The following is a 23,327-nucleotide window of genomic DNA, read 5'->3' as shown; positions in this document are numbered from 1 at the left end:
CCTATCTACACCCAAGCCTTTGTATACATACAGAAAATCACTGTAAACTTTCAAGGGATGCAGATCTATTAAAAATATTCAACGTTGATGTGAAAGGCAAAAGAATGCGTACCACGGTTTTACTGAACCTTCATGTCAGGCCTTGGTTCAAAGACATTGGTAAAGTATCCATCTTCGAAATCTACGCTGGGAAGTTCAGTCCATGTCTTTTCTCTTATATTGTAAGTAATCATCTTCAGCGCTCGATCATACGGAAAGAATCTAAGGCAGACACAATCCTTAACTCCTAGGCACCTGATAGTTGGCCAGGGTCCGTCTGTAGGATATCTGTTTACACTGTTTACACTCTCACACAAGGATGAAGGCATTCTAACAGTTTCCTTCAACTTCAACTCCAACTTCAACTGCGATGATGAGGAGGAAGAGTTCACGTTCACCTTCTCAAACTCCCAGATGATGACCTGCTGTAGGTTTCCCCCTTGGAATGTGGTCACCACAACTAGGAGCTGCGACCCACACACAGCCAAGTAGGTCCTATTTCCTGAGTTAAAAACGAACCTTGGCAAATCTTTAGAAATGGAGATCTCATCTGTCATGCTGAAACCCATAATTTTATAATTCCCACGACAGTGCCCCACGCAGTAGAAGAAACCGCTGCAGAAAACAAATTCACAGCGATGAATAATATAGTAAAGAATCAAATCCGGCAGCCGATGCGGTGCAATCCCCCACGACTTCTTAGTAGAATCATAGATTTCGACTACTCCGCGGTTCATACTGTCCAAGCCCATCGCTACCACTTTGTAAGTCTCTGGGTGGTCACCCTCCCCTGCCACGATGACTCTTGTTTTGATTTTTCTTATGGATGTCATGGGAGGGAGTTCTATGAAAGATCTTGTCAGAGGATTGCAGACAGTAAAACATCCTCGATCAGACAGTAAGAGCAAGCCTGCGGCAGTGGAATAAACTCCATGATTATCACCGACGAAGGAAAAGGAGATGGCAGAAGTTTTCTTCCATGTTCCTGTGTAGAAGCAGTAAGCAACCCCTAATTTTCCATTGTGCACAAGCAGCCATGGCATCCGGTTGGGAGGGGCCTGAGCCCATTGAGTCGTTATGAACTTCGCAGATGAAATTAGAGCATTCCAGTGCTGAGAGACACTGCGAAATCTACACAGACTTTCTACGGGCAACCATGTCAATATTTCCTCTACGAGATGCTCGGCCAACTCAGGACACACCAAAGACTGGTTTGCCAACTCAGGACACACCAAAGACTGGTTTGATTCCATTTCAACTATTTTGAATCCACGGCAAAGTGAAACCCAATAATTGTGTGTTTCATGTTTCAATCTCATTGAACAATTTATATAGGCCTTTCATTTCTACCTTAATTGTGAATTAATAATTTAAAATAATTTAAAATACAGAGTGTTTGAAACTAGTGTATATAAGGGTAATAGAGAGATTATCGTGCCCATATTTTTCATTATTAATAATTACTTATTTATTAATTTTTTAAAAAGATTCATTATTAATAATAAGTTATTTATTAATTTTTTAAAAAGATTGGTTATTGTGGGGACATGTAAATGAAATATATTATTATTGAATGTTAGGTGTTGTTTAATTATTATAAGTTTTGAAGGTTTTTTTGGTCGAATTTTGATTTTTGTTATTTAAATTGGGTTTTTTTTAGTAGATTCATGACATTGAACAACTTGAGAGACATGCTTGATTTTGGAGCTTTCACAACTCAAACATAGGATTCCAACAAAATTCTTACCCAATTCAAACCAAAATAGACCAATTCAAGTCAAAATAAACCAAAAAATATGCGGGAACACCTCCAAAACATATAACAGATAAACTCAACTTTAATTTTTTATATAAAACATGATTCATCATTAACCATCAAATAGTTAATCTTTGCCTTTAAATAGTTTTAAATAATGAAATTTTATAATTTTACATTAATTAAATTTGAAGTCACTCTATCACATCAAATATACTCGGTATTTACCAAGGGTTACCCAATACAATGGTCACCCAATTTTTAAATCATTAATGTTAAACATGTCAATATTTCCTCTACAAGATGCTGGGCCAATATTTCCATGGATAACCATGTCAATATTTCCACCGGCAACGTGTCAATATTTCCTCTACGAGATGCTCGGCCAACTCAGGACACACCAAAGACTAGTTTGATTTCATTTTAACCATTTTGAATCCAACGCAAAGTGAAACCCAATAATTGTGTGTTTTTCAACCTCATTGAACAATTTATATAGGCTTTTTATTTCTACCTTAATTTTGAATTAATAATTTAAAATTATTTAAAATACCGAGTGTTTGAAATTAGTGTATATAATGGTAATAGAGAGATTATCAACAAAAATCGGTTAGTGTTATTAGTCTCGGGATATTAATCATTATTAATAAGTTATTTATTAAGTTTTTAAAAAGCTTATGTTGTTATGGGGCACATGTAAATGAAATATATTATTATTTAATGCTAAGTGTTATTTAATTATTATAAGTTTAGGAGGTTTTTATGGGTAAAATTTTGATTTTTGTTATTTAAATTGGGTTTTTTAGTAGATTCATGACATTGAACAACTCGAGAGACATATCTGATTTTGGAGCGTTCACAACTCAAACTTAGGATTCCAACAAAATTCTTACCTAATTCAAACCAAAACAGACCAACTCAAGTCAAAATAAACCAAAAAATGTGTCTGGAAAATCTCCAAAACATATAATAGATAAACTCAACTTTAATTTTGTATATAGAACATGATTCATCGTTAACCATCAAATAGTTAGTCTTTGCCTTTAAATAATACTAAATAATGAAATTTTATAATTTTACATTAATTAAGTTTGAGGTCTTATTGTGAAGCTTTGACTCTATCACATCAAATATCCTCTGTATTTACCATGGGTTACCCAATACAATGGTCATGCAATTTTTAAATCATTAATGTTAAACATACCTATGGTCAAATCAATTACATATCAATGACCAAATCAAGGTTATATTAATTACACATTAATGATCAAACCAAACTTATCCCGGATTAAACTAACATTCCCCTCTTAACTTTGACTTGGTATGCTTTTTTTGGCAAGGTTTATTCATTTCAAATGAAATTATAGTTTAGTTTATAATAAAAAATTGAAACCCCTTTTACCCATTGAAAAATAAATGTAAAGTTGAAATAGAATTTTTCCTGTGAAAATACTTTAAAGTTTGTAAAGTAATTTATAAAGAAAAGTATAATCTTGGTTTAAATTGTTTTATCTAATTATTTTAATCTTATTCAAATTAAGTAGTTGAAAATTGTATATTAGTTAATTTAATATAACAAATTAATTGAACAATTCTATATTATTTAATTTAACCCATTTATTTGAGAATCAACATATACATGTCCACAGGTTGTAGAATAGACAGTGAGTGTGCTATGTTAAGACACTCCTTGGTGAAAAGGTCATAAAAATCCACTCATGATAAGGCGTGGTATAGCCTAGGCGGGGTGAGATATGTGGGTGATTCAATGACTTAGATGCTTGATAGTCATCTCAAGACTCACATTACCTAAAAAACAAATAAAAAAGAAGATCCACAAATACATATCATGTTTTAACATATATCATATTTTCATATTTATAAATAGTGAATTATATTTACAATAAAATGAAATATTTTCCTAGAAATGTCAAATCAACTAAGTCATAAGCATGGATGTATTTCTAAATTCTTGTTGTATGCTTCTCCTTATGTATTTCAAAGACACTTACCTAACTTATTTACATGATTGAAGGTTGTCTTTGTTGGAAAATCAGAAAGGCAGAAAGATTTTCTTATGTTGATAATTACTTGTGATTTTCTTATGGTCTTATTAACTTTCTTGTGTTCTTCTTTTAGTTTAGTTCATTAAGCAATTACCAAAACCATAACACGAAGATCAAGGACACCAGATGTATGCGGACATCTAGGGAAAAACCCCTCTTTAGGGGAAACCGAGTCAACTCTTCCTTCAATAGTTTCACGAGATAATCCAAGACTCTTTAATTTAGACTCAAACTTCCTCCAATCACCAAGTCAATCCTTCCCTTCTTGAGTAGATGATAACCTTCCAGCAATATCTTCGACCTAGAACAACATTAGTAGTAGCAGCAACACTTCGATCTAGTAGTAGTAACAACTTCAACCTTGATGCAGCAACAACTTCGACCTTGATGTAGCAGCAGCTTCAACCTAGCAGCAACTTCGACCTTGATGCAGTACCGGCTTCGACCTAGCAGCATAAATTTCGATCTTCTAGTAGTAGCCCAGTAAATTCACACGTGAGAGAGAGAGATGACCCAAAACTTCGATCTTATAATCCTCCTTCTCCTTCTGAAATTTCGTACATTGCAGCTACTTCTGCTTGTATATTGAACTTGTGAGTGAGTGCTCCAAATGAATCAAATTGCATTGTATATATAGCCTCTTCTGGAGTTCGAATTACCTTCATGTAGGCTGACTTGAACAAGTGAGGCCCGACATGGTGTGGAGGTGAAAAATGACTTATTTAACTCAATAATAATTATTTTTACATGATTCAAAAACCCAAGGGTCTCATAAAATGGACAATGACTCAATATAAATCCTAAAAGTCCTCAATGAGGACTTTGACCTAAAACATGATGACCCAAGCATGAAACCCATACTTTAATAAGTCATAATAGTTGATGAGCCCCAAAAATGTACAATTATTTGGGCTCATTCAACCTCCTAATTTGGCTTAGTCCACCATCCTCATTTGTTTATTGCATGTTTTTGATTATTTTTATGTTAATAGAGTGAATTTGGTTAGTCATTATGCCAACAAGTCTAATGGGTGCTTTGTGTAGCCTTGTTGGTCAACTTGGAGACAAAATTGAAGGTCTTAATGAGCACTTGGCAGCCAAATTCGTGGGAGAACAAGCTAGAGGATTTGTAGGAAGGTGTCCCCCTCATTTATGGGCCCTTACCTCGAATTCTCCACCATCAGCTCGGAGTTCAAAGGCCACCAAATCAATGAGCACAAGGGCAGCCAAGCAAGTCAAGTTGGACTGCTGTTAACTACAAGTCTTGGGCAGCCAAGTCCCTAACTTTTAGGAGGACTGTTGGGTCCTCAAATTGTATAAATAAGAAGGCTTGGGGCCTCATTTTGGTTAGCTAGTGGGTAGTCATTTTGTAGCTAGTGGTTAGTCACTTGTCTCAATCAGTAGTTAGTCATTTTGTAATTCGATTTTTAGGCCATGGATTAGCTTTGCTTTCAGCTCATTCTCAAGCTCTCCTTGTGGACAGTTTTGATGTAACTCTTTGTTCTTGTTTAATAAAGATGAATCCAGCTTGGCACCAGCTCAAAATCTTTCTTAGGAGGCTGTAGCTCTTGGGTTTGGGCCCATCTCAAGCGCCCAGTACCTCCTTTGTTTATCTTTATGTGTCTTTGCTGCATTCTCATAATAAAATCTGCTATTTAGATTTAAATATTGTGTTGTTGTTTAGGTTGCTTTTGATGATTAGAAAAGGTTTTTAATGTTCAGATTTGCTTGATAGGTTAATCACAGGGAATATATTCAGAAAAAGGCTACCAAGTACTTTGGATCTCACCTCCCCTTCAGTGGAATCATGAGCTGGGACCAATGTAACCTTGCTGCCCACAAAAACACATTCTTTGCTTCACCATGCAATTAAGAGTGTTGGATTTTTAGTGGTCGAACTTGATATCAGTTTTGATTGCATGCTTCAGTTTATGATTGCTTAGTTGTAGAGTCATTTCACGTATTTCATTTCGAATAAACTTCTATCCATTTCCTTTTGTTGTTAGGTCAGATTAGATTAAAGTAACTAGGTCATAGGTTTTATATGTGTGTGTTCGTTCAGTTTGGAAAACCACTTGCAGAGTACCTATTACCCTTCCTTACCTGCACATACCCCATCCAACCGACCTGTTTCATCCTTCACTCCGAACCCTTACCTTGCATTTACCTCATTCGCTTGCTTTGCCATGATTCTCATCTTTTTGTGCAACACTACTCCAGTCTTCTTGGAACAAGTCCAGCCCTCCACACCTTCTCCTCAACTCCATCCTCCAAGTCCTAGACCTCTTCACACCCATATTTCACCCCCATACTCATTCCATCATCTTTTTCCCTCCATCCATGCTCCAAAATCCTCTTTTCAGAACATCCTGTAGAAATCTCTGAACATCCTGTAGAAACCCCTGCAGACTTCCTGTAGAAGTTCATAAACACGGTTGCATGTCATCCAAACTTTGTGAAACTCTCAGAGAGAATGTCAGGTATCCCTTAGACCCTCTCTGTACCATCCCAACCTTTCCCAAAGCATTTCATCCCTTGATCCATCCCTGCACAGTGGAAAACTAGTTAGAAGCACATGCATGATAATTCCAACAACTTAATCAAAAATACAAAAAGATGTTTTCTTCAGATAGTGATAACTTAGACACATGCATTTTACCTTCCTAGAAGTAATGGCATCTCTTCTCATAGTTTGCATTCTCATTTTTGCATCAGTAGGACTAGTTGGTAGAATTAGGGTTTGCTAGGGTTTGCATTTCTTTTTGGCTTTCAGTTTCTTTCTGCAAGTAGATTAGCTTCCTTTGAGTTAGCTTTCGTCCATCACTCATAAAGCTTCTTCTGAGAGCATATAGAAGTTGGCTTGAGCCCTAGCGGACTTGTGCCAGCTGACCAAGTGACAGCTGCGACAAGAGCTAGTACTTGTGCATACAACACCGTCGCTTCCAAGTTTGTACGAACTACCGGGTTGATAAAATTAGAGATAGGGAGCTCCAGGAGTTGTAGCATTATTGCTACAATACTGGAGCCCACCATCTTTTTGGCGTTGTTGCCGGGGAAGCGGCAGAGTATTGGTGATTGTTGCTATTCTTCTATTTTCTACTACAACCTTCTGCTAAGTAGTTTATTTCATTTCCATTATGCAATTTCATTTATGCAAAAGTAGATTAGCATTTCTTGCTTTCATAGATTAGCATTTCCTGCTTTCCTAGATTAGCCTTTCAATTCCGCAATTTCAATTTTGCAAGCGTAGATTAGTATTTCAATTTTGCAAGCGTAGACTAGCCTTTCCATTCCTGCAATTTCATTTGAGCAAAATAGATTAGTCCTTTCCTGCTTTCATTTCAATTCCGCATTTTCATTTCAGCAAGATAGTTAGTTGCAGTTCAATCTATTTCAGTTTTGCAAGTAGAAGTAGAAAAAAGAAAAAAAACAACCAAAAAGATTTCATTTCATGCTTTGTAGGAGTAGAGATAAGTTAGAAAAATGATTGCACAACCCCCCCACTGCTTCACACAGCCAACGTTCTTCTTCGATGGCTGTGATGAAAGAACCCCTGGGTGGACATCAAGACATATCTGAAGAACCTCTAGGGGAGAAGAAGAAAGAAACACTCCTTTGAAGCAAATGGCTACAAGCAGAAATGATTGGAGCAGTCCCTTGTCCAAAGATGAATTTGAAAATCAGATCGAGGGTTTCAAGAGTGATATGAGGCAGTTTCTTGCCATGCAACTGGATACCTTGCGGATCCAAAAGAAGCAAGAAGAAGCCAAGAGGGCTTTGGCCATTTTTTGTCCTAGGTGCACTAGAAAGCATCCTAGGAACGAATGTCCAATGCACCCTCTAGAAGTGTGTTTCATCTGTGAAGAATACCATCCTACAGATCAGTGCCCTTCCTTGCCCAGAATCAAAGCTACATATCAAAGAGCCAAGGGAGCCACTGAATCACTCTGTTATATGAACCAAAGGAGGCCACATGGACCCATACCCTACCAGCAGGAACTACAAGGGACACCCGAGACCTATTATGACCCTTACCAAGCCACCTTCATGCCTTCTTGGGGTCCCCCTGCTCATCCTTCCTGGTTCACACCCCCTCCTTATTCCTTCACAGATCCATATTATGCCCAACCAGCTGCTCATTCGTTTCACTCTTATGCTCAGCCACAGCCTCAGTGGAATGCACCTTATCAGGAGTGGAGGCCCCAGTACAACTCTCATCCCACTCATTTTCCTCCACCACCTGCTCATCCACAACCATCGCCTCCTCCTCCACCAAGGCAACCCCAAATGCCTACCCAACCACAATGCCATCCATCTCCATCTCAATTCCACACCTCCACTCAGCTACCCGTACCTCCATTTCCAAAACCATGCAATGAAGCAGCTCAACCCAATTGCAAATCTGAGGCACAACATGTGCAAATGATTCCTCGTGAGCTCAATGATGTTCACCAAAGCTCAGGAAAAGTAATGCAAAAAAAAGATCATCTTGAAAGCATTGAAGGACCAAAAGCAAAAGAAGATTCAAAAGAGGAGATCAAAGAACCATGGGCTGCACTTGATGAAGAAAAGAGATCAGGATTAGAGATCGAGAAAGCTTCCTCATGGTCACCATCAAATCCTCCATGTACTCAAGAGAAAGATCAGCAAAAAGAGGAAGATCAGAAGGTCATGATAGAAGGTGACATGAAGAATGATCCAAATCAGCAAGATGACCAAGGATATCAAAGCTATATTGAGATATGGTTTCAGAAGGTCACTAAGTTGCAGCAGCACTCTCCTCCTCAACTATGTTTTGTACTCTCAAAGTCAGATCATTTTGTCTCTGAAAGTTGGATAGTTGTCCAAGCATGCATTTCGAGCCTTCACATCATTTTTTCTCTAATCTCGATGTGCACATGGCTCCATTGGAAGTATTCTTATACTTGAAAATGATTTTGTTTTTCAAGTACGGTAGGGTAGAAAAAATGAAAAAAAGGAAAAATAAAGAAATGAAAAAATGAAAATAAGAGAAAAATAAAAATCTAAGGTGAAAACCCCCTCGGAGGCGCCTTAGATTGGCTCATTGATTGAAAACCTCCATGAGGCGGTCAATGGGTTGGAAAGAAAAGAAAATAAAAGAGAAAAAGATCTTTGGGTGAAAACCTCCCTTGGAGGCGCCCAAGGCAGGCAATTAGGGTGAAAACCTCCATGAGGCGCCCTAGTTGTTTTTCAAAAAAAAAGAGAAAAAAAAAGAAAAAGAAAAATAAAGCTAATCATCATTGAATAATTTTATGTTGCAGCAATGACATTTCAGGTTGCAAGAAGGATGTTTCATGGCAGGAGGAGCACTCAAATCAAGGACAAAGGAGTTTTTGTGCCTTCTACAGGAAGTTTCGTATCTTCTACATGAAGCTTACAAAAAAGCCAAATTGATCTCCGAAGAGGACCTGAAGGCTTGGAATATGTCCATGAGGCCTACACTCATCCATGTTTCCACTCCTCACCCCTTTTCCATCATTTTTTCATGTCATTATGCTTCTTTCCTCAAAACTGTGTTTTCTACAGGAAGCTCTGTATTTCTACAGGAAACATCCTGTAGAACCTTTGGACGAGCCAAATTCAATCTCAAAAGTAAATCTAATGGTGGGAATCTGTTGATTAGGCCTACAAGCACTTGTGTGTCCATCCCTTGCCTTTCTCCATCATTCGTCCACCTCATTGTGCTTCTCATTGTGCTTCTACAGGAACTTCCTGTAGAAATTGTGGGAAACTAGGCATGCATTTCAAAAAGTGGTTTGGCGAGCATGGTAGCTTTCTCAAGGGTTCAGAAGCCCTCATGCAATCTTCCAACTCCTCCTCCATCATCTCCATACCTGCATCACAGCCAAAATTCATTTTGTCATCCCATGCAAGCACATGCAAAGTACCTTGAAGCCAAAAACACATAGAGCAGAATTTGTTTTTGCCATAACTTGAGAACCATGCATCCATTTGACAAACCGTTTTATGGGGAATTGTACAAGGTCGATGAAAACATGCCTGAGCAGTTTCATGCAATTCCGGTGCACGGTTTCCAAGAAATCAGCCTCCATCACCATCAGCCATTTTTGCATTTTCTCCATAACCGTGCATCCGTTTCAAAACCTGTTTCATGGGGAGATGCACGTGGGTGATAGTAGCCTACCCAAGCAGTTTCAGCCAATTCCGATGCACGGTTTTCGAGAAATCGAGCTCTGAAATCTTCAACCATTTTCCAATTTTCTCGAAATCCGTGCATCCATTGATCACGAATTTGCTATGGGAGATGCATCATGATGGTAGGAACATGCCCACCAAGTTTCAGCTCAATCCGGTTTGCCGTTTGGGAGAAATGGCAAAAAGAAGTTCTGGTCCTGTGAAAATTCAATGGCAGCAGTTTCAGGATGCAGATCTGAACGTGGAAATGAACTCTTGTTGCATGCATCTGGCCAGAGGACACCTGCACAAGAAAACCAGCCATGAATCAGCAACCAAGCCATCATGCAACCATAAAATCAAATGCATGCAGCAATGACAGCCCACAACAGCTCACGGCAGCCATTCAACTTCGAGGTACGTGACTTAACCTTGTTCCTCTGTTTGCGTAGATCTAATCTAAAGCAATGCATGAATGAATGAGATGAGTGGATTCAGCCAAGAAGGGAGCCACGTCCAATTGCACTCAGCAAGGCAAAAATCACGCACGCATGGATCAGCCATTCACGTGAAGTTCAAAACAAAACACAGTCAGTTGGGGATTAACTAAACTCTAGTGCAACTAATGGAATTGAATACAAGCAGAGAACAAATAGATAACAACAGCAGTTCATGACATTACTTCAGTTCGAAAAAGCCAGCACGCATGTCTCTGCCACCTCACCACAAATCACGCAGTGAATAAAGGAACGCTCGGCTGAAGACTCACGTAATTGTTGTTCAGGTACACTTGCTAACTGTTGTTCATTTACACTTGCAAATGTTAAACTCACGTCCTTCATCAAGTTTTGGGCTTGTTAACAATTCTCCCGCATGCAAAGATCATTCAAAGGCGCAGAGACATCCTACAGGCGTTTCTACAGGATGTCGTCTACAGGAAAGTGCAGCAGAGTCTTTTCAAAAGCAGAGAAGCCCAAGTTTTTTCTTCATCCAGTTGAAGCTTGAAGAAAGCCTATTGTTTAGCTGAAGTCAAGATTGTTGCAAAACAACTACAGTCCAGGGACAAATGGATTGCTTCTCCGCGGCAGAGTTTGGACAGACTAAACAGGGATAGAGTGCGAAGTCTTGAGCACAAGAAGCACTTGAATGAAAGCAAGGAAAAGAGCTCGAGATTATGAAGTTTTTCCAGATAGAACATTATTTTCTGACTTCAAATGCTCTGCTACCTCATTGGTGAGTCTTCACCAAGGAATTGATTATGGGACAGAACTGTATATTTTGAAGTGATTCATACCATTCAAAGTTATCCAAAACAGTAGAGGAAAAATGACCAGAGAGTTCTTAGTTATAGATAGGCTTGCATTGAAGGATATTGATGAAAGTTTATCCCTCTTGGAGAAAGCCCCCTGCTTCATTGAACGATATGGAAATCAAAGAGTAAGAATACCTTTGGTAGGTTCTTTCATCTCTTAGGAGTTGTATGAGATTTTCTTCAAAATAATTTGAATTTATCCTAGACCAATATGGAACATGGGGAGAATTAATTGTTGAGGAAAGATGCCATCTCTGCAATATGATCATGAATTCAAAACAGAGAAGTAGAATGTTGATAAAGAAATGAATTCAGCAGTGTCTATAACTAAAATTGTTGACATGAAGTTCTTATTTTCCTTGAGACACATGCAGAGCCATAAATGAAACAATTGACTGCCAATTTTGTTGTCAAAATTTTGCTAGATGACCAGGAAGAAAGTAATTAATTTCTGCTGAGTTTTTCTAGTAATTATACTCTTACGAAAAATAACCCATGAATAAAAGCAGGAATATATTTTCCAAAAAGGGTCAGATGACGCAAAGATTTTGTATCATATACTTCCATAGATGACAAAGATTATTCTTTCAAACATGGATATGGGACAGCAGCAGGTAGTGGGAAGAACCAAAGCAAAGAAGCATGGTTTCATGACAGTGATGAAAGGACACGAGAACATGTTGTCATGATATGTGTTGGAATAACTGGTGAACTGAATTGTTGAAAAAATGAATGAAGAGTTTTGGCCAAAGATATCAGTCCTTTTAACAGTGAAGAAAAAGAGCAGAAAGGGGGAGAAGATGAAGGCTGCCACAGCCCAGCTGAAAGGAAAATCGCCCACAGCCAAGCCAGAACTCAGCTACAGGACTGTTTCTACAGGAAGACAGAGACTGTTTCTACAGGAAGCCAGCGAACAGTTCTACAGGAAAGTCTGAAAAGCGGGAAGCCAAAGGAGAAATCGGCCGAGATGCTAGCCAAGGAAGTCACCAAGGCCATCAAAGACAAGGGGAGAGATTTGGTTGCTCAGAGGATGAGCAACACTTTCAGTAGGGGGGTGATGATGAGCCCCAAAAATGTACAATTATTTGGGCTCATTCAACCTCCTAATTTGGCTTAGTCCACCATCCTCATTTGTTTATTGCATGTTTTTTATTATTTTTATGTTAATAGAGTGAATTTGGTTAGTCATTATGCCAACAAGTCTAATGGGTGCTTTGTGTAGCCTTGTTGGTCAACTTGGAGACAAAATTGAAGGTCTTAATGAGCACTTGGCAGCCAAATTCGTGGGAGAACAAGCTAGAGGATTTGTAGGAAGGTGTCCCCCTCATTTATGGGCCCTTACCTCGAATTCTCCACCATCAGCTCGGAGTTCAAAGGCCACCAAATCAATGAGCACAAGGGCAGCCAAGCAAGTCAAGTTGGACTGCTGTTAACTACAAGTCTTGGGCAGCCAAGTCCCTAACTTTTAGGAGGACTGTTGGGTCCTCAAATTGTATAAATAAGAAGGCTTGGGGCCTCATTTTGGTTAGCTAGTGGGTAGTCATTTTGTAGCTAGTGGTTAGTCACTTGTCTCAATCAGTAGTTAGTCATTTTGTAATTCGATTTTTAGGCCATGGATTAGCTTTGCTTTCAGCTCATTCTCAAGCTCTCCTTGTGGACAGTTTTGATGTAACTCTTTGTTCTTGTTTAATAAAGATGAATCCAGCTTGGCACCAGCTCAAAATCTTTCTTAGGAGGCTGTAGCTCTTGGGTTTGGGCCCATCTCAAGCGCCCAGTACCTCCTTTGTTTATCTTTATGTGTCTTTGCTGCATTCTCATAATAAAATCTGCTATTTAGATTTAAATATTGTGTTGTTGTTTAGGTTGCTTTTGATGATTAGAAAAGGTTTTTAATGTTCAGATTTGCTTGATAGGTTAATCACAGGGAATATATTCAGAAAAAGGCTACCAAGTACTTTGGATCTCACCTCCCCTTCAGTGGAATCATGAGCTGGGACCAATGTAACCTTGCTGCCCACAAAAACACATTCTTTGCTTCACCATGCAATTAAGAGTGTTGGATTTTTAGTGGTCGAACTTGATATCAGTTTTGATTGCATGCTTCAGTTTATGATTGCTTAGTTGTAGAGTCATTTCACGTATTTCATTTCGAATAAACTTCTATCCATTTCCTTTTGCTGTTAGGTCAGATTAGATTAAAGTAACTAGGTCATAGGTTTTATATGTGTGTGTTCGTTCAGTTTGGAAAACCACTTGCAGAGTACCTATTACCCTTCCTTACCTGCACATACCCCATCCAACCGACCTGTTTCATCCTTCACTCCGAACCCTTACCTTGCATTTACCTCATTCGCTTGCTTTGCCATGATTCTCATCTTTTTGTGCAACACTACTCCAGTCTTCTTGGAACAAGTCCAGCCCTCCACACCTTCTCCTCAACTCCATCCTCCAAGTCCTAGACCTCTTCACACCCATATTTCACCCCCATACTCATTCCATCATCTTTTTCCCTCCATCCATGCTCCAAAATCCTCTTTTCAGAACATCCTGTAGAAATCTCTGAACATCCTGTAGAAACCCCTGCAGACTTCCTGTAGAAGTTCATAAACACGGTTGCATGTCATCCAAACTTTGTGAAACTCTCAGAGAGAATGTCAGGTATCCCTTAGACCCTCTCTGTACCATCCCAACCTTTCCCAAAGCATTTCATCCCTTGATCCATCCCTGCACAGTGGAAAACTAGTTAGAAGCACATGCATGATAATTCCAACAACTTAATCAAAAATACAAAAAGATGTTTTCTTCAGATAGTGATAACTTAGACACATGCATTTTACCTTCCTAGAAGTAATGGCATCTCTTCTCATAGTTTGCATTCTCATTTTTGCATCAGTAGGACTAGTTGGTAGAATTAGGGTTTGCTAGGGTTTGCATTTCTTTTTGGCTTTCAGTTTCTTTCCGCAAGTAGATTAGCTTCCTTTGAGTTAGCTTTCGTCCATCACTCATAAAGCTTCTTCTGAGAGCATATAGAAGTTGGCTTGAGCCCTAGCGGACTTGTGCCAGCTGACCAAGTGACAGCTGCGACAAGAGCTAGTACTTGTGCATACAGCACCGTCGCTTCCAAGTTTGTACGAACTACCGGGTTGATAAAATTAGAGATAGGGAGCTCCAGGAGTTGTAGCATTATTGCTACAATACTGGAGCCCACCAATAGTAATAATAATAATAATTTATTTTTCTTTCTTTTCATAAATACATTTCATTATGACACAAATACAATTATGGAGACTGAACCTAGTTACATTCTTCAACACTTCCTATTAACTAGGGAGGTATTCATAATGACATATACAAGTACAAGGAAGATCTCAAAACACATGAACCATGAAGAGTTTAGGCATCACGATGCCACAAACTAGATTCCTAACCAAGGCAATCCATCCATGTCCTTGAACAGTTTAGGCACTCATAGTGCCATGGACTAGATTCCTGACCAGGGCAATCTATTCGGGTGGGACTAAGATGGACTAAAGTTTTCATCCACTCTAGGTGCTTGTTGACAGTGCTAGACCCGCCAACATTCAAGGGATCTCCCCGATCAGAAGTCCCAACTAGACCTCTAATTGTTTGGAGAAGGAGTCCCAGCAGTGGATGGTAGTGTAATACCGTGCATAGGTAAGTATGATAACCAAGTGTGTGACCCTGCGGAGAGTCAAGTGCGATGCATGAAGGTTCTAACACATAGAGGGGAAAAGGAAGTATGCCACTTACAAGCATGTAATAGTACGTAGCTTGAAAGGAACACACGAGCTAAATGACATCACAAGCTAAAATGCAGAATAATCCACAAATTAAAGTGATGGGTTAATCCAACAACACACATTCACCAAGATTCACACAATTGCATACAAAGTAGTTCATAAGCAAATGCGTAAGTTAAACAACATACATTTCTAAAGCAACCAGAATAGTCCAACTACAATAACACCATATGCATGAAAGTGTGTTGGCTCTTATATTATTATTATAGGTGAAAGTTCCATTCATACATACACCATTGACGACCACTAGCCTCAATAGTGGAACATTACAGTCAAGAACACATGCTCCTCCAAAGAAGTATATTTGCTCTACGCTATGTAGAAGCCAAGGCTCTTCACAATACTCCCAAGCCTTTTCTAAGCCTAAGCCTAGCCAAAATCTTGGCTCCCAAAAACCTGTTCTATGAGTTATGAGGTTCTACTTGTAACTAAGGGTGGGGTGACCTTCGACATTCCCCTTTGTGACTCTTTGACTTCCCTCATGACTCTTCAACTTCTTTACAAGTAACTCATTACATAACATAATGAATTTTCACATTCCATTAATGATGACTTTTTACAAATAATATTACATTTTCCACATGTACCCATATAAGACAAATAGGCTAGAGACAACCTATCAAGACACAACACTATGATTCTGGAGTTGGGGGAAAGTCCAGCTCGACAACCACTCGGTGTTTCTCGATTGCATATTGATGCCAAGCTTGGTACTGTGTGTTGGTGTCTTTCTGGAAGCAAACTCTTGCCTCCATGGAATCTGGGTAGATGGTCTTGGAACCTGTATCCAACTCGTTCTGAAGCATGAGAAGCATTGTGTTGACCTTGACAGGACCATCGATGTACTTTTGCATGTTGTGTGCATTCAACTCCATGTCTTCCTTGGTGGCCTCTCGTCTCAGCTGCTCCATGTACTCATCGATCTCTAGCCGAACTTGGTTCTTGGGTTTAGCCTCGGTGAGGGAACCAATTGATGGGATCTTGTGCTTTCTCACCATGACATCCAAACTGTTGTACAATTGTGCATATGAGGCTTATATGTTGTCGATGAATAGGGTGAGATTCTCATAGTTCTGGATCAACATCTAGACCTTTTCTTTCTCCAGCTCCGCCTGTGGCTTCATCTTCTTTACCAAGTCGAGTAGGGCCCCTTTATACCGTATTGTCCACTCTTGTACTCAGGCAATGGCAGCATGTATATTCTTGAGAGTTTGAGCAAACTCTTTGCTCCGCTGTTATAGGCCATGCACACGGACCACTGCTTTATGCATGGTGACAAATCCCTCATAGAGCTTATACATGGTACCCTCAAGTGTTGATACTTCCTCAAGTATCACTTTGCTCATCTCCCCCAATGCGGAAATTGCACTCTGCTCTCGAAGTTGTTTTGCCTCTTGCCTGGCAACTTGCAAGTTCTTTGCCAATTGTTCATTCTCGGCCAACAATTACTTAACATTTGAGCTTGTTGCTCCTGCATAGGCCAAGCTGGCTTCAGCAAGGGCAGTTGGATGCTTCCTGGTGTCTGACACTATCACCCTTTCCTTGATGAATGAAGGTGATGCGTGATCATCTAGAAAGTGCTTCCTTCGCGCCTGTACAATCCTCTTCTGCAACTCGTCAAATGATAGATTGTACACATCCATGATCGGATCATCATCAAGGAGAACAATATCTCATTGCTCACTCAAAACTGGTTTTAACACTAGGGGTGGAGGAGACTAAGAGATGACCTCTGGTGCTCTCAGCATAAGGTCAGTGTCTTCATTTTATGGCTCCTATTAAACTCCATGTTTTCCACTTCGATCAATTGCTCAATCTTTTGAGCAAGCTCCCAATCCTGCATCTGTTCATTGTCTTCCTCAGCTATTGGTTATTCCTACTCATCAACCTATAAGGGCGTTGTTCCCTCTGTCATTGTGCCTTTCTTTTCTTCTTCCTCCTGTTTCTACTTCTCTTCTCTTTCTCTCCTCCTCGGCTCTTGTTCTTCCTTCAACTTATTCTTTGTACCTGCAACTTCAATCCTGCTTCCTACAACCTCTGCTTTTCTCTCTTCCTTCTCTCTGCTCTCTTTATCCATTGCTCCCTCTTTGATTTTATTTCCAAAGCTGCCTTCTCCAAGATAGGATCTGATTCCATATTGTATCTTTTCTCTGCCTTTGGGTTCTAAACAATCTTCCTCTTTCCCTTGTCCCGCACTAGATTGTTTCTTATTGTTGTTGTTATTGTTGCTTCCTGAGCTGCAACTACCTACAGAGCAGCCTTCCAACTTGTTGTTTTACTGACTGAATCATGGAGCTTGGAGGCATTGTAACAATACCTCCAAGGGTCCTCCTTATGCCATTGAAATGTCCCGTGGATCCATGGATAATACACCTTCGCACAGTGGCCCTTGCAAATATCGTGGGGATCATTCGGATTAAAGTCTTTGGTGTCGAACTCGAATTTCAATATGTCCTTAGCTTCGACATCTACATCTTTCAAGCTCTTAATCTCGTATAAGTGGAACATTACAGTAAAGAACACTTGCTCCTCCAAAAAAGTATACTTGCTCTACGCTATGGAGAAGACAAGGCTCTTCACAATACTCCCAAGCCTTTTCTAAGCCTAAGCTTAGCCAAAAGCTTGGCTCCCAAAACCCTGTTCTATGAGTTATAAGGTTCTATTTATAACAAAGGGTGGGGTGACCTTTAACATTCCCCTATGTGACTCTTTGACTTCCCTCATGACTTTCCTTGCTCGCTCAGGATTGGTTCTGACACTGGAGGTGGTGGAGACTGAGAGATGACCTCTGGTGCTCTCGGCATAAGGTCAATGTCTTTGTTTTGTGGCTCTTGGAGGCCTATTCCAACTCCATGTTTGTCACTTCAATCAGTTGCTCAATCTATTGAGCAAGCTCCCGATCTTACATTTGTTCACCGTCTTCCTCAGTTGTTGGTTGTTCTGGCTCATCAACCTATATGGGCACCATTTTCTCTGTCATTTCTCCATGCCTTTCTTCTTCCTCCTATTTATGCTTCTCTTCTCTTTCTCTCCTCCTCTACTCTTGCTCTTCCTTAAACTTCTTCTTCATCTCCTACAACTTTATTTATACTTCCTGCAGCCTCTATTTTTCTATCTTCATTCACTCTGCTCTCTTTATCTATTGCTCCCTCTCTGCTTCCGCTGCCAAAGCTACCTTCTCCAAGATAAGATCTGATTTCATCTTGTAGCTTTGCTCTACCTCTGGGTTCTCAACAATCTTCCTCTTTGCCTTGTCTTGCATTGGATTGTTGTTTATTGTTGTTTTTGTTGTTGCTTCCTGAGTCGTTGATGCCTGTAGAGCAACCTTCCAAGTTGTTGATGTATTGACCGACTCATGGAGCTTGTAGGTATTATAACAGTACCTCCAAGGGTCCTCCTCGTGCCAATGAAATGTCCCGTGGATCATGGATAATACACCTTAGCACAATGGTCCTTGAAAATACTGTGGGGATCATACATATTAAACTCTTTGGTGCCAAACTTGAATTTCAATATGTCCTTAACATTGGCATCTGCATCTTTCAAGCTCTTAATCTCATATAATCCGATCTGCAAAGGAAGAGCGGGCCATGGCACTTTCTTCTTCCTATGCAGTCCTGTTAACAACCCTGTGGAAAGGTGATATGAAACATCTTGCATGATCAGCTTATCGATGATATACCTTGGTAGAACATGCGAAGGCTTTTCTCTGCCAAACACTTTGATGAAGGTGCCACCTAGTGAGGCATACCAATATGCAATATTTACTATTGCCTCCATTGCTTCTCAGGACATGCAAGGTGGATCTTACTCAAAGATAAATTTGTACAACAGGATGATAAAATGGTCAATTAGCTTTGCCATCACTCCTCGATAGGTGCAGTCATAAATAAACTTGTAAAAGATGTTGATGGTAGTATCTTTTGGTTTCCATGTCCAACTCATGCCAGGAAACTGTTGATGAGCATAGATTGCATCCAGTATGCAGACATGTAAAACCTTGCTTGCTCATTCTTAGGCAGATTTCGAGCTCTAGTCACATGGATCTTCAACTGATGAGCCAACAAATATGACATGTTGAATGGCTTCCCATCACTCACCAACTGGTCCAGTGCGACTACCCAGACTTTAAGAAAGGTTTTTGTGTTCTCTTGACCGTATATTTTGCAGGCAAAGAGGATCAAGAATTTATAAGCCTTCCTGAGAGACTTTCTCTTGTAAACATGATTGGGTGTATGTCTAAACTTTGATGGCTCTTTCACCCAGTGCTTGACATCAAAAACAAATGGCTAGCCCCTTTTCCATGAATAATGGGGGTTGACGCGGCATGCTCCCAAACTATAGATGTGAAAACAAGAAGGTAAACTTCTGAGTGGCATAACTTTTGCATACAAACTCTGGTTGATGTGATTCTTGCATTGTTGGAAATATTTCTATGTTTAAAATAGAATAAAGAGGTGTAGCGCATAAGCGACAAATTTTTACCCCAAAAAAAATGTTGTTTGATGCCTCAAAATGCTCCTGGAAGGTTTTGGACCTCGTTTTTTCAAACTGGGCCCCGCCAGTAAAAACGGTCCCGTGAGCTGATTCCTCCACTTTTTCCACTCCAATATACATCGAGATGGATGAAAAAATATGATGATCCAATTCGGATCAAACCTCCCCATTTGGGAGGATTTTTGTCCCCAAAATATTTTACTGAATGAGGTGAGGAAATTTTTCCTCCACCTTCTCTTTGGTGTACCATTTAGCTTTGTCTGGAAGTTGTCCCTTCAACTCGATCTCGCAAAGGTCTTATTTCCCTTGTCTTGTAGTTCTAGATCTCTTTTTCAAAACTATATCTTCTATCAACTCTGCCAAAGCACCTGGTGCCAAATCCTCCACAGAAGGTAGGACCTGTTCCTCTTCTTGATCTAGCATGGAAGGCTCATAGAGTTTCAAATTCTCTACATTTACAACTGAGTAAATGTGCATATATGGTGGTAAACTAAGTCGATAGGCATTATCACCCACCTTTTCCAATATCTCAAAGGGACCATACCTTAGAGCCTTGATTTTCTTACCAGACCCCTGCAGCCTCTCCTTGTTCAACTGTAGCCATACTCTGTCTCCCACCTTGAATGATTTCTATGTTTTGTGTTGATCATGCCTAGCCTTATACTTTGCCTACAACTTCTGTAGTATTTCTTGTACCTGGAGATGGATATGCCTGATCTTCTCTATAAATTTTTCAGCCCTCAAAGCATCTCTTGTAAGGTCTTCCTTCACTCCTCCTTGCTGCCCATATGCAATATCCAAAGGTGAAATTCACAAATATCCAAAACAAGTTTCAAATGTGGATTGTCGCAAATATCCAAAACAAGTTTCAAATGGGGACTTTCCTGTAGAAGTGTGGACTTCTCATTTATAAGAATGTTGTATATATACCAGATTTCCATCCCAGGTCTTTGGATGCTTTTGGTTGTAACCCCTTAGAAGCTGTACCAAAGTCCTGTTGGCTGCTTTTGTCTTCCCATTTGTATGTGGATGGAATGTTGTAGATCTCTTCAACTTCGTGTCCATATTCTCCCACAATGTAGTCCAGAGTGCACTAAGAAATTTTGTATCCCTGTCTGAAATGTTGCTCCTTGGTATCCCAAAGTGTACCTAGACTTGTCCAAAGAATAATTTTGTTGCTTCTTGTCCGTTGATGGTCTTTTTACGGGGCCTCAGAACACACATCTTGCTAAACTTGTCAACTACCACGAACAGGTAGTCATGTCCCTTGCTAGTTGTCGATAAGCCTCCCACAAAGTCCATGGAAATGCTTTTCTGAGAACGAGTAGGTACAAGTAAGGGATGATATAGACCTTGTTTCCTGTTGCCAGGCTTTCTAGTACAACAAAGCATGCATCCTCTTATGAACGTAGCTACTTACTCTTGCATCTTGGGCCAATACACATACCTCTACAAGTTAGCCACAATCTTCCCTACACCAAAGTGCCCTGCAACCTTGGAGGTGTGAGCCTCTCTAATCAGCTGCAAATGCTCACCTTTAGGAACACATAGCTTATCTAGCCTGTAGAGTAATCCATCCCGGAGATGGTAGTCAACGGTGTTGTCGCCATCATGCACATGACTCTGACTCCGCAACTGCTGATACACCTCCTTGAAGTCCTCATATCCTGAATATGCCTCTTTGTATGCATCATGGGTGAATGGATCCGTGTGCATAAGAGTCCCCAAAGCTGTAATATTTCATGTGGGTGGCCTTGAAAGCATATCGACCAACTTATTTGTGCTACCCTTCTTATACTTGATCACTAAATGAAACTGTTGTAAAAACCCCATCCACTTGTAATTCCTAGTCTGTTGTAGCTTATTCTAGGCCTGTAGGTACTGTAATGGCTAGTGATAAGTGTGGATTATTGTCTCCTTTCCCATCATATAGTGCTTCCACTTCTTCACAAATTGAACCATCGCATAGGGATCGTTGTCTTAGGTAGGGTAGTTAAGATCTGCCCCATGAAATACTTCAGAATGGTAGCAAACGGGCCTTATTCCTTGCATCAAGACATCTCCCATAGCATACCCACTCGCATCTGTCTCCACTTCAAAGGGTAGTTGCAAGTTTGGTAATGCCAAAACTGGTGCTTCACTAATCTTCTTCTTTAACTCATTGAAAGCCTTCTGTTGCCATTTTCCCCACTGGAAACTCTTGCCACTTGTTGTTATGGCATGGAGCGGTACTGCTACTGCTGAAAACAAGGCTATGAATTTCCTTAGGTACTGCGTTGCTCCAATGAAACTCCTAACCTTAGTAACATTAGTAGGCACCAACCATTTCATGATGGCCTCCATCTTGGAAGGATCTATATTCAATTCTCCTCCACCAATCACATATCCCAAATATACCAAGGACTGCTGCACAAACTTGCACTTCTTAAGATTTGCTAGTAGTTGGTGCTTCTTCAATGTTTCCAGCACCTGCGTCAAATGTGAAATATGCTCCTCCTAGGTACCACTATATACCTTTACATGGAAGAGTTTGGTCATTTCTTTCTCTTCTTGTTTTTGAAGGCTACTTAGATTCACCTCCTTTTGCACTGATGTATAGACAATTTTCTCATCCATGTCTGAGCTTCTTTCAACTTGGTTGCTCGAATCAGTGGCCATGATATTCTTCTTCTTATTATCTTTCTTCTTGTTCTTTAGGTTTAGCTATGGATGCAACTTCCAACACTTCTCCTCTGTATGGCCATAAATGTTGCAGTGGTTTCTAGGATCTTTTCACTGGTGTGTTGTGGTTGTCGTCTTTTTATCTTTTCCCCATTTTTTCTTCTTCTTCCCCTCCTTAGAAGCGTCTTGTTGCTCCTTTTGCTTTGATCCACTTGATTTCGCTCTTTTTAAGCCTATGTTCTCCAGGTACTGTAACTGTACACAAACCTTGTCCATCATTTTGGGCTTGAACAACATCACTTTCTCACATACTTGAGGAGTGCATATGGGTTCTTTGGATAAATACCCAACATTATAGCCATCTTCCTGAATTATGTGGTGTACTCTTGCACGCTTTGGCCCAAATTTTGCTTGAAGTAATGCCACCAGATCCACTGGTCTTCCACGTACCCAATGGGATAAAATTGTGACTCAATGATGGTTTTGAAATCCTACCACTTAGTTACTGGAGGTTATCCCTCCAACCTCAGGGTTTCCGTGTGGCTCTCCCACCAAGTCAGTGCATGGCCCTCCAATTTCAGTCGCGCAAATGAGAAATTCTGCCCTTCCTCGATCTGATGGACATTGAAATAAACTTCCAGTTGTTGCAACCAATGGTTCAGATTCATAGTATCGATCTCAGCATGGTATACATTTATATCGACTTTTGCTTGCACTTTAAATAGGTATTGGTTCACGACACTCAAACTGGGTTGATCTTTTTAGGGTTCTTTCTTCGCTGGTTATCTATGTTTTCCCAATCTCCTGATCCCCCTTCTGATTTGTCCTCTGCATTCGAAACCCCTTCTTCTCCAAATATCCCCAACTTATTGCTTAGGGCCACCATGAGGAGGTTGACATTGTGGTTTATATCCGTGACTTATTCTTCGAGCCGCGAAAACCTCACCTCTACAAGATCACGAGGTTCATTTACAGATTCGTCTCCCATGATTAGGTTTTTACAATTTTCGTCCTCGCCG

The 23,327-nt window shown here is 40.0% G+C and overlaps 1 protein-coding gene across 1 annotated transcript in view; it reads right to left on the bottom strand.

Annotated features, from left to right (window-relative positions):
• The window catches only part of LOC149267120 (F-box only protein 6-like), a 272,518-nt gene extending 271,174 nt beyond the window's left edge, over positions 1-1,344 (bottom strand). The window contains exon 1 of the mRNA XM_089431447.1: positions 113-1,344. Within this exon, the coding sequence (XP_089287573.1) occupies positions 120-1,292 (1,173 nt within the window). The 5' untranslated portion in view covers positions 1,293-1,344 and the 3' untranslated portion in view covers positions 113-119. The remainder of the gene's footprint in view (positions 1-112) is intronic.
• Between the last annotated feature and the right edge of the window lie 21,983 nt (positions 1,345-23,327).

The sequence above is a fragment of the Pinus tabuliformis genome, chromosome 6 (genome assembly GCF_031772625.1).
Source record: "Pinus tabuliformis cultivar Carrire ecotype Pingquan chromosome 6, CPIR1, whole genome shotgun sequence".
Classification (NCBI taxonomy): Eukaryota; Viridiplantae; Streptophyta; class Pinopsida; order Pinales; family Pinaceae; genus Pinus; species Pinus tabuliformis.
Note: the sequence above shows the minus strand (reverse complement) of the source record. Positions and strands in the feature narration are given on the sequence as shown.